This window comes from Tenrec ecaudatus, chromosome 1 (assembly GCF_050624435.1).
Source record: "Tenrec ecaudatus isolate mTenEca1 chromosome 1, mTenEca1.hap1, whole genome shotgun sequence".
Lineage (NCBI taxonomy): Eukaryota > Metazoa > Chordata > Mammalia > Afrosoricida > Tenrecidae > Tenrec > Tenrec ecaudatus.
Genome location: NC_134530.1, coordinates 259,058,038 through 259,071,282, shown reverse-complemented (window position 1 = coordinate 259,071,282; position 13,245 = coordinate 259,058,038). Strand labels below are relative to the sequence as shown.

Below are 13,245 nucleotides of genomic sequence, written 5' to 3'. Positions count from 1 at the left end.
ATGCAAAGCAAGGAGAGTGCAAATAATGAATTTTTAGCAAACACAAGACAATATGCTGATAAATAATATTGTTTTCACGGATCCCATGCATAACTTGGGCTCTTTAGGAAAGATAACATCGATCTATTTTGGTTGGTGATAAAGCTCTTTATCTCGCCACAGATTCCAAATTCCATCAATATTTGGCCTGGTCCTGATAATATCCTATCTACTTATTAATGTCTAAATATTTAATTTTTAAAAGATAGCAGACTGCTCAATGTCTTTTGAAAGGTAGCAGTAGAAATAAAATAATGGGGAAAAAATTAGTGAATTCTTGTTGACCTTATTCTTTTCTCATTACAATAAGGGCCAAGGGCATTTGCATAGGTCAAATAAATGCTTCTATTCTGACAGCTCACTGCTATCAAGTCCATCCCCACTCACAGTGATCTGACAGGACAGAGGAGAACTGACCCCCTGGGTTTCTGGGCTATAAATGTTCACAAGAACAGAGTCTCATCTTCTTCCATGGGCAGCTGGCGAGTCAGTGGAATAGCACCGTCAGGGATCCAGCAGTGCTAGCCTATCTCTGAACGCTGTCTAGGAGGTGAATGAGCCAAACGCAGTGCATTTTAGTTACGTATTCAGGTGGTTAGTCGTGGCATGAAAAAAAGAGTACATGCAATAGTGTTATAAAGCAAATTTAATATCATAAATATAAACAATTACTAGTGAGATGATAACACAGAATAGAAAGAACAAGAATCAGAACCAGTGATGCTAACCCACTGTGTATCCTGGTCACAACAATTAGCCTCTCTGGGAATTTCTTCAGATGTAAACCAAAGCAGTTAGAGAATGACCATGTAGTTTTTTTCTAGCTTTGAATGTCTAGGACTCTACAAGCCAGGAAACTTCCCTAGATAAATATTTCCGATGGAGGCAGCGTAGAGGAAAGCTGGATAGGCTTTGAACCCAGACAAGCTCGCGTCCTGCTCCTGCCGAAGCGTGCCGAGCAAGAGAGAAAGCTGCAGGCTGTTTCAGCACGTTCCAGCCGCCTTTTTATGGCTGCTGTGGGGATCAGAGATGATGTATAGATGCTCAGAGCCCATACATTGGGCTGCTAACCTCAAGGTCAGCAGTTCAACACCACCAGCTGCTTCTCAGGAGATAGATGAGACTTTCTATTTTGGTAAATAGTTAAACAGTCTCAAAACCCAAGGAGTGATTCTACTCTGTCCTGGGATCCTACTGGATCTCTCTGAGGCATAATGGATTCGATGGTAGTGAGTCTGAATGCAGATGCGCAGTCACGGCAGCAGTGATCCTTGTCCCTGTTCTCCATGCCAGCGCACTGAAGCACTTCCTGCTTTCCTCAGCAACTCCAGAGCACTCCCTCCACCAAGACTACGGGCCTGAGGCGAGCCCCTGCCCTTCCCCAACTGCAAAGGCAGCTGGCGCTCAAGGCTGAACTCCCTCCATTCCTGAAAAGACTTGCAAAAGTCATGTAGTGCCCACAGCTATAAGCATAAATACATAGTTCATTAGACTTTTATAAGCACTAAATATTCAATAAGGTTCACTAACTGGGAAGTCATGTCATACAAAATGGGGATACTGAGTCAGCTATAATAATCTATTTTACTTACAACAAAGGTCAGACTACAATATTCCACCATAAAATAAACTTAATAGTTTTTTATTCTAAGATACAATTATATATTTTAAGTATCCAGAAGACATGATATCATTTTGTGGATGAAGAAACTATAGAAATCCATTAAGTTGCCCAGTGTGTTTATTATACTATACTGCTTTCGGCAATAGTACTGCTTTTTAGTTTTAAAATATTCCTACTTAGTGACTTTAGGTCTTTTTTGCTGATAACTAAAGATGTAAAGATCAGATCTCCTTTTCAAGCCTTCTAGAGTCTCCGCTATGGTGAGCCCTGCACACCCCTGAGAACCTGAGGACCCCTCCCCCGTGTGTATCAGTACTTCTCCTACTTCAGCTGGGTTATACCACTCCACCAGGCCCTTCCAGGATGCCACCAGGCACACACCACCATCCCGTCAAGGAGGGGGTAGCCATTGCAGAACCAAGTGACCAAGCAATGAGGGTGCTTTTACTTTCCCCATACTGTCAGAATTGTCTTACCTTAAACAACGAACATCTGCACTCACTCACTGACACTGAGTCAATGCTGACTCATAGCAGCCCTACGGACAGGGAAGAACTGCCTCTTTAGTTTCCAAAATTATAACTCTTTATGGGAGTGGAAAGTCCCATTTTCCTCCTGATAGTCTACAACTACTCCCAAATTATTTATTATGCAAAATAATCCTGGTGCCCTAGACCACACACCCCTACATTTTTGCTATTAGTTTTCACGCTTATATTTCTATTTCATCCACCAGTCTTCTGGTTTCCCCCAAATTAGCTGCCTGGCTTAGGTAATGCGTGTAGGACCAAACAGGATATGTGATTCATCAAAATATTTGTAGATGGTTTACCTTATATAACGTTTTTGGTCATGTAAGGTTGATGGTGTCTCAAGTAATTTATCCAGAAGTAATTCTCTTAAAGCTTCAATTCGTGTTTCTACTTCAGCATAATCTAGTTTAAAAGGGGAAAAATTATACAAGGTTTATGGAATCTGAACCAAAAATAAAATTATGGAACAGTAGTTGCCTTAGAAGAGTGCAGGGCTTGACTGAGAACGGCCACCAGAGAACTTTTTGAGGTGATGAAAACATTCTGCATCTTGCTCGGTGTGGGTTACATGGGTGGATGCACTAGTCGAAACCCACTGACCTGTGACTTGTTAGGTCTACATTTTTCACTGCATGTAAATTTTACCACAATACAGAAACAAAACTTGGTTTTCAGACTCCTTATGGATTTCACTTACGGACTTAAAGAAGTCCTGGGATGTTTTTCCTGGTTGATAGGGGTTTACTCTATATCATTTTCATTGAAAAATTTTCCCTTTTCTACAACTCTGGCATTAGCAGTAAATTCAAAAGTTGTTTCATTTTTGTTTTAACATAAGGTTAGGATTCTTAAACATGTCTTTCTAAAAAAGGGAAAATTGAAATGTAAATTTCCATCTCTATAAATATCAGTAATTCTTTCAAGAAAAGGGCTTTTTTTTTTTAAATAAAGTGGTGGATAGACAGTAAAAATAGGCTGGGGCTCAGCTATAATTGTGGTAGCTCCTTCCCATTACATCTCAGTATAAAAGTCTTATTTTTTGAGGTAACTGTTTTACACATTGGAAAAAACACCATGTAAACAAAAATTAAAGCACATGCAACCTTCGTTGCAAAATAAATTATCCCTTCTTTCTGAAACGAGCAAGTAGAAAATTTAGAAGTAATAAATAAATCTTACATTTCTTGAAAACTTGCACCTCTGTTTTTCCAAAGAGTGACTTGGCCTTTTCATAATCATTAATAACCACATCATAATCACCCTTTAAAATAAAGAAACATTTTAGAGACGGTCAATAAAGGACAATAGCATAATGCCATTGGTTAGGATAACAAATATCTTAACGAATCTTTAAATGTATGAGACATCTATACTGCAGGAACATAAATATGCACTCTACCTTTTGAATATTCCTTTCAATGTTCAGAGGAAGGTTGAACAGAAACTTAAATCGCTGGAGCACAGAGAGTGCATTTCTGGTGGAATCTGCCTTGTCCTTCCGACCTAAGACTTCTTGAAATAACATGTCTGCAGTATTACTTGCTCCTGTTTTAAAAGGTAAAAAAAAAAAAAAAAAAACCAACTTGGACGAAGGCTGACTTTAATCAGAAAATGTGTAACTAGGCACTGGAAAGAAAAGTGTTAGACTATTGTAGTTTTATGTTAAAACTTAATAGACATTTTTGTGCAGAGTATATTGGAGATCTTTCATAGTTTGCTAAAATACAATTTCCATTTTTGCCTGCTAAGTTTTCTCATATGCTAAGAATGGTACCCAATTAAAAACAACCATATTTACCATGCTCAAATAACTTCTCTAATGTGGACATACATAAGATTAGCTACTCTCCTCAATTTTATACCAGCTCTGGCCCCGAGGTCATTTCATTAAACCAGACAACAGCTTAACGCATACACACAACACAGTGCACTAATTTATTTCCAGATTTTCAATATTTTCATATGTGCATAAGAAAAAGAAAAGGAGAAGAGAAAAAAGGGAAAAGTATTTTTCAGAATAGTTTTAAGTAAATCCATTTTTAAAATAGAATTACTTTTTATACAGCAGGCACAGAAAATTACATAAAGCAATTTAAGATTTATTCAAACATTAAAATGTAAACTTTAAATTGAAGTTAAATTCAAACTTTAACAGACTATCAAATATTTTTAAAACCAGCTCTATTTATAGTTCCATATGAATCAAGCATTTCATATATGTTTTAGAGACGTCAAACTATATGAATCAGTATAATGAAAGAACTGCTTTATCTAAAGTAAAATTTACTGTGTCCAAAAATAGTTCAAATTTTTCACCTCGTGAATTATTTTTAATTAGCCACAAAGAAGGGCAGAAAAAGGATAAACTGTGTTTGAATGTTTGATGGCTGCTTGTAAAAAGTTTCTACATTATCTGGTCTAGTGACTATACTTTAAGCAAAGATGAAAAAATTCCGTCGGTCTCACTGGGCGGCTGCATGCCATATTCTCTAGTCAGCACTGTGGGTGGCCTGACCGTGTTAAAAGTCGTCTTTGTAAAATAATTGCTTTATCTAAATAATGTTTAAATTCCGCTGACATTTTAAAGGCTTCATATAAAAACTTTGCTTTGTCAAGATAGCTATTTTTTACCGCATTCTATTTAATGAAGAATACTGAATTTCTAGTAAAAGATCAGAAAAAAAATCTATTCCTTTCTTGCCATGAGACCACATAATGATAGGGGAATGAAAATGTGATATCTGAGTAAGATGAAAACTTTTTGTTCAGAGAACATTTCTTAAGTATTTGTTTATTATTTTGAAAGTATAATCTTCATGAATTGAAGCCTCTTATGTGAAGAGATATGTGAAAGGGCTCAAATTTTTAAAAGGTTAAGTGCCTATATGTGGGCTTTCGATGACAAGCATTTCCCCCTTTATTTGTACAAGGAAATACTTTTGGGTAAAAAGTATAAGAGTTCAAAACTAGAATTTTCTCACCTTCAGTTAATAAAAATAACAACTAAACATTTATCTCCTCTGAAAGGAATAAACACAAAAAGAAATTATACCTACAATTAAATTAAAAAATTAACATTTTACAAAAAATAATTTATATAGAAAATTATAAAATTATAATGCTGATTTATTTATGGAGATGTTTGTATTTCTAGATGGAGGATTTAAAATTATGCATACAGAGAAATTATTAAATTGTGATTTTAACTAATTGATCATTTCAACTTCCAAATTATTATTCTGCTGTGAATTTTACTGAATTCATAGTAACATGTTGGGGGTTCATAATTCTTTGATAACTGTATGATTATACCCAGTAATAAAATAAATGAGTGCAATGAGACCAAGATTTATGCGGGCAGATAAAAATCAGCAGCAGCTCACAAAATGTACTTGAAGTCTGTATCCACTCGGGCTATGAAGGAGGGGAGAAACCCACTAAGCAGGAGGGGGCTCTCCTTGAGCAAGCACTGGGGCCTGTCCCAGCAGTGCCCCACCGTGTGCCCCTCCATCCACACCTCACCCCAGAGCATGCAGGTCTGTGGTGGCTCGCAGGGATCTGAGATGACCGCACAACCACACAATGAATATAATCAGACCACAAGATCAGGGTAGCCACTACTTCAGCGTTACAGGTTTCAGAGCAAACCGTGATCTTCCATTTTGGCAGCTTTAGGTGAACCAAGACCTGAGTTTTCCCCTTCCGTCCTTACGCTGGGCTGATTTCCAGACGCCCTGACAGTGAGCACCACAGCCGCAGTCACACACACAAGTGACAACTAGGAGCAATCCTGGGCTCACAGCTGTCCGCTGCCACTGTGGTGCAGAGCCCACTACGGTAGTGACATTTTCCTGCGGTGTGAAACGGAAAGACAAGTCAAGCTAGCAGCGCACTCTAAAAACCAGAACTCGGATCTGCCAATTGAGCTCATATCCCAACTGTAAAGAGTAGCAAACGGAGAAAAGCGATTTTAATTGTGCCAGGAAGTCCCGTTGTCCAGAAAACCTTTGTTGTGCGATTCTAACCGTGTCTTATCATTTCATACAAGTTGATTTAAAGCAAACATTATGCTTTCCCTTATTGCCAAGTCAGCTTACTGGTCTAGGCACTAAACTTGAGACTGAATCACAGGAGTGGTTTTTCATCTGTGCGTTCTGTTTGATGAGCATGGGGGAGGGAAAGAGAACTTGACAGGTACACACACAAACATATACACAGACCACTAGCAATACAATCTACCCCAGGTCAGGCCAGTTGAATAGATTATGAAATAAAACAGTGAGGCACCTGGAGAATTAAGGAAACCTTGAAATGTTTACTTAAATGCAGAGCCAAACCAAGAGCACAAAGAGAGCTAATAATCGGCTGTGCCTGTCTCAGTTCGTCCTAACAGACTAGAAAATGCTCAGACTGCTACCAATAACAAACGTAATTGTATTATGTTAATAGTATCATTAGCAGTATTTAATACTTGCTGACAACATCGTTTCTGTCTCTGGAATGTGAGAACTGCACATGAAGTAGACAAAATGGGAATTCTCGGGGAGGAAAAGGGCCTGTTGTACTGGTGACTCACACAGGCTCCGGTCCCTTCCCAACTCTGAATCAGGAGCCAGGGAGGGGAGAGATGGGAGTTTGAAATCAAGCACAGTGGAGGCATTTACAGCTCGACAATGCTAAAATTGGCAGATGCTAAAATTAGGGTTCCAGTAGGGTGATTTTTTTATTTTTTATTTTTGGAATGTTGGTGGTTAAATATTTACCAACACGCCATTAGCTTAGGAAATCAACTCTTTAAAAAAAAAAACCTGACTCTAAATTTTTGGTGCTTCAAATCTTCTTTTAGCACAATACTAAGATTAAGTCTTTCATTTATTATTCTCTCAGCTAACTTCTAAGTTGGTAACTCCCAAACCTAGATCACAAATCACACCTATTAGCTTACGACTAATCCGTAAGTTTACTTTTGAAGACACATAATCATTAAAGGTAATATGTTGGTCATTTACTCTATACTTGGTTTTAGTCTAAGAGCTGTACATGTATTAATATATTTAAACTTATGTCCATTTTAAAGTGGAGGCAACTGAAACAACTGGCCTAGAATGTGGTGAGAGCTAGAAAGAGCGGTAGGATCCTCAGGAATCTCAAACTCCAAATGTCATAAATTGAATTAAGTTTTTCCTTCTCTAATCCTCTTCTCGTTCTCTGAGCCTGCACTTCCTCTTCTGATCGAAGCTAGGAATCATTGTCTACTGTGTTATTCTTACTTCACACATCAATTCAATGGCCATATAGAGCCTCCCTTCCCTCCTTAACACCTTTGTATGGGGCTTTCACTCTCTTGTCCACCTCTGCTTTGGTTAAAAGGCCTTAACCGTTTCTAGCGCCCTTCTATTTCGTAGCCCTTCTTGATTGTATTCAATCTCCCTTTTTAATCCATGCTCTACACAGCTGGCAAAATGCTCACTAAAAATTTCATAACAGCACTCCCATAGTAGAACATCCATGGCTCACAGTTGGCTTTGGGATAAAGGGGAAAACAATAGCAGCGTTACATAGAGGCAGGCTGTGAGCAGCCTCATCTCCCTTGCAGACTCACCAGTCACTTCTGCACTCTGGCAGCACTCATTGACAGCTCCTGGAACTCGGCCAGCCTGCTCTCTACCAATGGTGACTGGCTGCTCATGTTGCTGGCCCAACACCTACAACACACCTGTATCCATTTAGCCACCCACCCACCCACCCCAGCTTATTCGGGTATGCCCAGCTGGCTACTCCCTGCTCTATTATAAGGCTGCTGCTACCTTTCCCTGATGTTCTCTCCATTCCACTTGTCAGTGAGGCGCCCACATGCATGTTTGAGATGCTCAGCAAGGTAACCACGAGTAGAGAGAGCATCAGCACACCATAATCTAACCATCGACTTAATAATGGCCAGTATTTTCCACGGAACTATAAAGTCTTAGAAGACACAGAGCCTTTTTAGTTTTATATTGCTGGGATAAAATGAGCATGTGCTCAATAAATGCATTCTTCTGAATCAAATGTCCAATATTCTTTCTATTTAGTGAGGTGGTGTAGTATAGCAACGGTTGGCCTCGCTCCACGTGGTAGTGAGGGGTCACAAAAACAGCCATGCAATGTGGGAAGCAATCAGATCCATTATTAATCAATGGAAAGAATTATGATCACTCTGATTTAAAAAAATGAAATTAGAAAGAATTATTGAAAGATTAAAAACTCATGGGGATCATAAATGAATAGAAAAAAATGTTAATAGTTAAATTATTATTTATTTAGTAGCACTTGCATGTTGGGCTACTAACTGCAAGGTTCGAAGTTTGAAAGGTCCAGCCACTCTGTGGAAGAAAGATTTTCTTCTCCCGTAAAGGGTTGCAGTCTCGGAAACCCACAGAGCAGGTCTACTTTATCCTATAAGGTCACCATGGCTCAGAACTGACCTGGTGGCCGTGAATTTGAGTCCTTTTTCACCTTTTAAAACATGACAAACACTGAAAATGAAGTGTTTGAGTATTATCAGTAGTAATATTTTTAACCTATCTAGAGCATTTGCCTCTTTTCCATCATGGAGTTTGGACATATGAGTACACATGGTTTCTGTGCCTCAGCAGGTTGCCGTGCTCCTTCCTGAGCTTGGATCAGCTTCTTGTACTTTCAGTGACATGACATGTCCTCACGGGCCCTCTAACATGACAGATTTTGCCAGCATTCCTTTGTTCATCGTTCTTCATCACAACCGCTTCCCACCTTTCTGCGACTGAACTCGCCTGGCTGCTCACTCTCGTCTCCAGCACAGTGGCACGGTCACTCCCCATGGTCACCTATTTCACTTAGGGTCAGTCTGGACTTCATTCCCTAGGTTAACAGTTTTGGTTTTTTGATGTGTTTGAATTTTTTGTGCCCATTTTGATAAAATGCCATGTGGTTTAATCGCTGGGAAACAAGGAGATGGAAAATGCGGTTCCTCATTGATTATGTCTGTGTGAACTGGTACCAAACGCCAGGGCCCCATTGCTGCAGCCTCTGAAGGAAGTGGCAGGCCGACGGCTGACCCCGATGTGCATCTGCTAGTACGTCAAGAGCTGTGACCCGAGGAGCCATGTTGATATGCTGTGGTAACTGACATTTGGACCCTGCTTTCGCGGGGCTGGTGCTACTTAACTGAACTGTGAGTACAAGCTTCATGACTACTGGACCCTGCACAGGAAGACAGCCTGTGGTTTACAGTCTGCAGCCAGATTTCTCTATGGAAACCCCAGCTCTGTCCTTCACTCTTCTGGTGCTTCCGTTTTTTATCAATAAAATGGAGATGATTCCACAACTCTCAGATGGGTTATTGTAAGGACTAAATTTGCGTAAAATACATAGAATACTGCCTGAACTGTAGGAAGTACTTGATACATTTTAGCTACTGCTACCATAATTCTTCCAAAGTATATGAAGTACTTTGAACATGTTGTCCGGAGAGATCAACCCCAGGAAAGGACATTAAGTTTGGGAAAGTGGAGGGGTAGCCAAAAAGAGCAAGCTACCATGAGACTGACACAGTGGCTGCATCCATTGGAACCACCTAGTGGTTCAAGCATACAAACAGTTGTGACGATGGCGCAGGGCCGGGCAGTGTTTCTCTCTGTTGTGCATGGGGCACATGACTCAGAACCAATACAGTGGCACCTAACAACAATAACAACAACCATAATTACCATTATGAGTACTCATACTACATTGAATAGACCTGCATGGTTTAAAACAGTAGCTACGAGTCTCATGTGGCTATTAAACTTAAAGCCAAATAAAGTACAATTAAATAAAAAATAAAATTCCTCAGTAGCACTAGACATATTTTAAATTCTTAATAGCTAGCTACAATCTTATCATTGGTGAAATTCTATTGGCCTGGGCTGTTCTATGTTCCTGTGAAAGGTAAGATCATAACAAGCCGGATGTGAGAATTTGATATAAATTAATTGGCATCATTTCATTACCAGCTTCAAAACAAGAAGGGATTACCACATTCGGAGGCCAATATGAGAAGCAAATGTCACTGAAAACAGAACAGGAATTTCAAGAAAGAATTAACAACAACACCTCTGAACACAACGTGCTCTGTTTCTTATCGCCAACATGATCACAGTGCCCTAGGGAAATGTGTTTAAAGAAAGGATGCATACCTTAGTGGTACAGAACAAAACCTCTCACTGACACACCTACAGAAAGGTGCACATAAATTAGCAGATAATAATAGTGAAGGAAAAACGCATAATGATCCTCTGAGCAACTCTTCATATTCATTTAGTTATTCTCCCCCTTTCAAACGAGATCACAGTGAACAGTGTCTCTGGGAAAATGTTTCCTGAATCCAAATTTCTTTATTTCTTTCAAAGCCGATTCTATAGCTATTTGGGTTCTCATGGGTCAGTAGAGACTCTTGGAGAGTTCCAACCACGCTCTTCCAGCTTTGTGTCCCACAAGGACAGCACAGCCCTCGGAAACAGGAAGTGCTGAATCCTTGCAAAGTCTACCTAAATTAGAACACTCTCATCCTTGGGCGGTCAGTAGCAACCCTGTGTTGATAAAGAATGCTTCTGGGGAAATGAGAAATATTATAGTCTATCTTAGGAGAGATTTTTTGATGAGAAAGTCCAAAAGGAAGGGCTCATGAAGTGACACATTTTTATAAACTTCTACAGAAAGTTCGTATGACACATTTTTTACACAACCCCGGTTATGAAAGAATCTAAGTAAAACACCTTCCCTTAAATTTTTATACCTTAATCCAGAGCAAAGATTTCCTTAAACTGATGCTTAAAAACAAAAGCAATCTTAAGGTACTATTACAGCCCAACATATGAAGCAGACTGTGTTTCTAAGCCTTCGATGAGTATCTTTTTACTTTTTCCTACTAAACATTCACTTTCAATGTTCCTTCCCATTTATGTTCTTCCCTTTTATATCAGCTTGTTCTTAATGAGTCATCTTTTTAAAGTTAGTGAAATAATTCAATTTTACTTTTTATATAGATACAGTTTGGAGACTTCTCCAGTGCAAGTAGTGCACATCCTTCTAAGATTTTCGAGTTGTCTCGTTGTGCTAATATAAAATGGTTTTAATAACTATGCATTTGGCTTAAACCCAGAAGATTTCAATAACGTTGGGAACTTAGTTCTGCCAGATAAAAACAAGGCAAAATCTCAGAGCAAAAAGAAAAACAACAACTAAAAATAAGTGTGTGTGTGTGTGTGTGTGTGTGTGTGTAAATTCAGAATGAAATCCAAAATCTCAATTTGACTACAGAAGAAAGTCTCCACCAAAGTCATGCTTCTTTCCAGGTGATACGTTCTGATTAGGGGTCTGCTTATTTGTGAATAGATATTTTTACAGAGGACTTAGAAATGCCTGCCTCTGGGGCTGAATTAAGTTGGAATACTAAACTAACTTGATATCACAGTCCTGCATTCAAAGAATCATTGAACATCTGACATGAAGTTTCTTGAATTTCTTAGTTATTCTTGACAGGAAGTCCTGGGGAAATTATATGCCACACTTATGTCTAAAATCAAGGAGCTTCCCAGGGGCATTCTGGCTCCCCTTCACAAGTTCACTCTGGGCATCGCAGAGGAGATGTAGCTGTAAGCCACTGAGAGGCTCCTAAGAACTCATCGTCTGAGGGAATTCTTCCAAATGAATAGGAGAAGCAGCTCCCACTTAGGAGGAAGAATGACAGGAAAAGGATAAAAGAGGGGTAAAAGGGACCCTAAAAATCGGCACATTGTTTTCTCCGGGATAGTTTTGACAGAAGCCTGGCGGGTAGGACACACTATAAATAATCAGCTGGCTTAAGTCCATGTTGGGAAAAGGGAAGGTGTCCACACACTAGTGACATGTAGATGCTCTCACAGATGACGTATCTGCAGTAACATGGGTAGCTGCTTGGCTGAGGTCGATGACAGTCCTGGCGTCTGCTTCCGAGCTGGTCTGTCCTCCACGCTCTTTGCACCTGCTGTCTGACAGCAGCAAAGTGAACTTCCCAAGAAGGACATTGGCTTCTTTTCAAATTCTGACTGCTCGTACACAATGCAAACAGAAACAGAGCATTCACTTCCCATGCTGTTTTCCCTTTATGTTCATTAAATATTCAGAAATAAACACCAAGACGCAACTTACCAATTGGTTTTGTGAAATCAGGTCCCAGCACTACAGTAAAGCTTGTTTTAAAGGCTGTAAATAGTTTGGGGCAGTCAGGTACAACTTACTGTTCAGAACATTCTCCAGTTTCTGCGTCATGGACCCTTCTACTTTTTCCGTTCCATCCGCTTCCAGTTTTTGATGGATAGCTAGAAGGAGGAGAAAAAAATTCTGTTAAAATGTAGGTCGTTTTAATGAGTAAGATTATATGAAAGTGACATTTTTAAACAGCTTGACAAACGATCATATTATTTTCACTACTGGAAAGGAGCACCGCAAACATGCGATACTTTGTAAACTAAGCAACAGACACTGGTCTGAGTTACTCATAGTTTTACACTATTAAAATAGTTCATAATATACATATGCAATCATCTGATCGTTGAGGTTAAGTGGTCAAAGCAGTTGAATTAACAGGGAAGGGCAGGAAAAAAGGGAAGGAAGGAGGCAGGGAGGGAAGGAAAAAGAAAATTAAGACTGAAGTCATGCTGGGTCTCATTTGTAAGATCTTTGACATTTGCCCTGAGGGGAAAAATCAGTCTTATTCCTCAGCTTTATCATTTGAAAAACAGAAACACTACTATCCAACATTTACCAACCTCAAAACGTTTCACTTTAGTCTTGAGATATTACATGGCTAGTAGAATTAAAAGAACACATAATTTTAATGTCCTAGACATTTTTAAAACCTTTTATAGGAAGAAGGGGAGCAAAGGGAAGCGTTCTATTCCCATAGAGAGTTACAATCTTGCAAATCCACAACAGCGCTTCTACCGTGTCTTGTAGAGTAAGAAGTAACTCAACCACAAGTGAGAGATGGGAAGAATGTATTGGTTGTCT

At 39.3% G+C, this 13,245-nt stretch overlaps 1 protein-coding gene across 3 annotated transcripts in view; it reads right to left on the bottom strand.

Moving 5' to 3' along the window:
* The window catches only part of EXOC2 (exocyst complex component 2), a 226,874-nt gene that overhangs the window by 145,015 nt on the left and 68,614 nt on the right, over nt 1–13,245 (bottom strand). For all 3 annotated transcript variants that reach the window (XM_075531652.1, XM_075531658.1, XM_075531654.1), the window contains exons 7-10: nt 12,474–12,554; nt 3,596–3,741; nt 3,376–3,457; nt 2,496–2,598 (exon numbers count right to left, since the gene is read on the bottom strand). In XM_075531652.1, the coding sequence (XP_075387767.1) occupies nt 2,496–2,598; nt 3,376–3,457; nt 3,596–3,741; nt 12,474–12,554 (412 nt within the window). The remainder of the gene's footprint in view (nt 1–2,495; nt 2,599–3,375; nt 3,458–3,595; nt 3,742–12,473; nt 12,555–13,245) is intronic.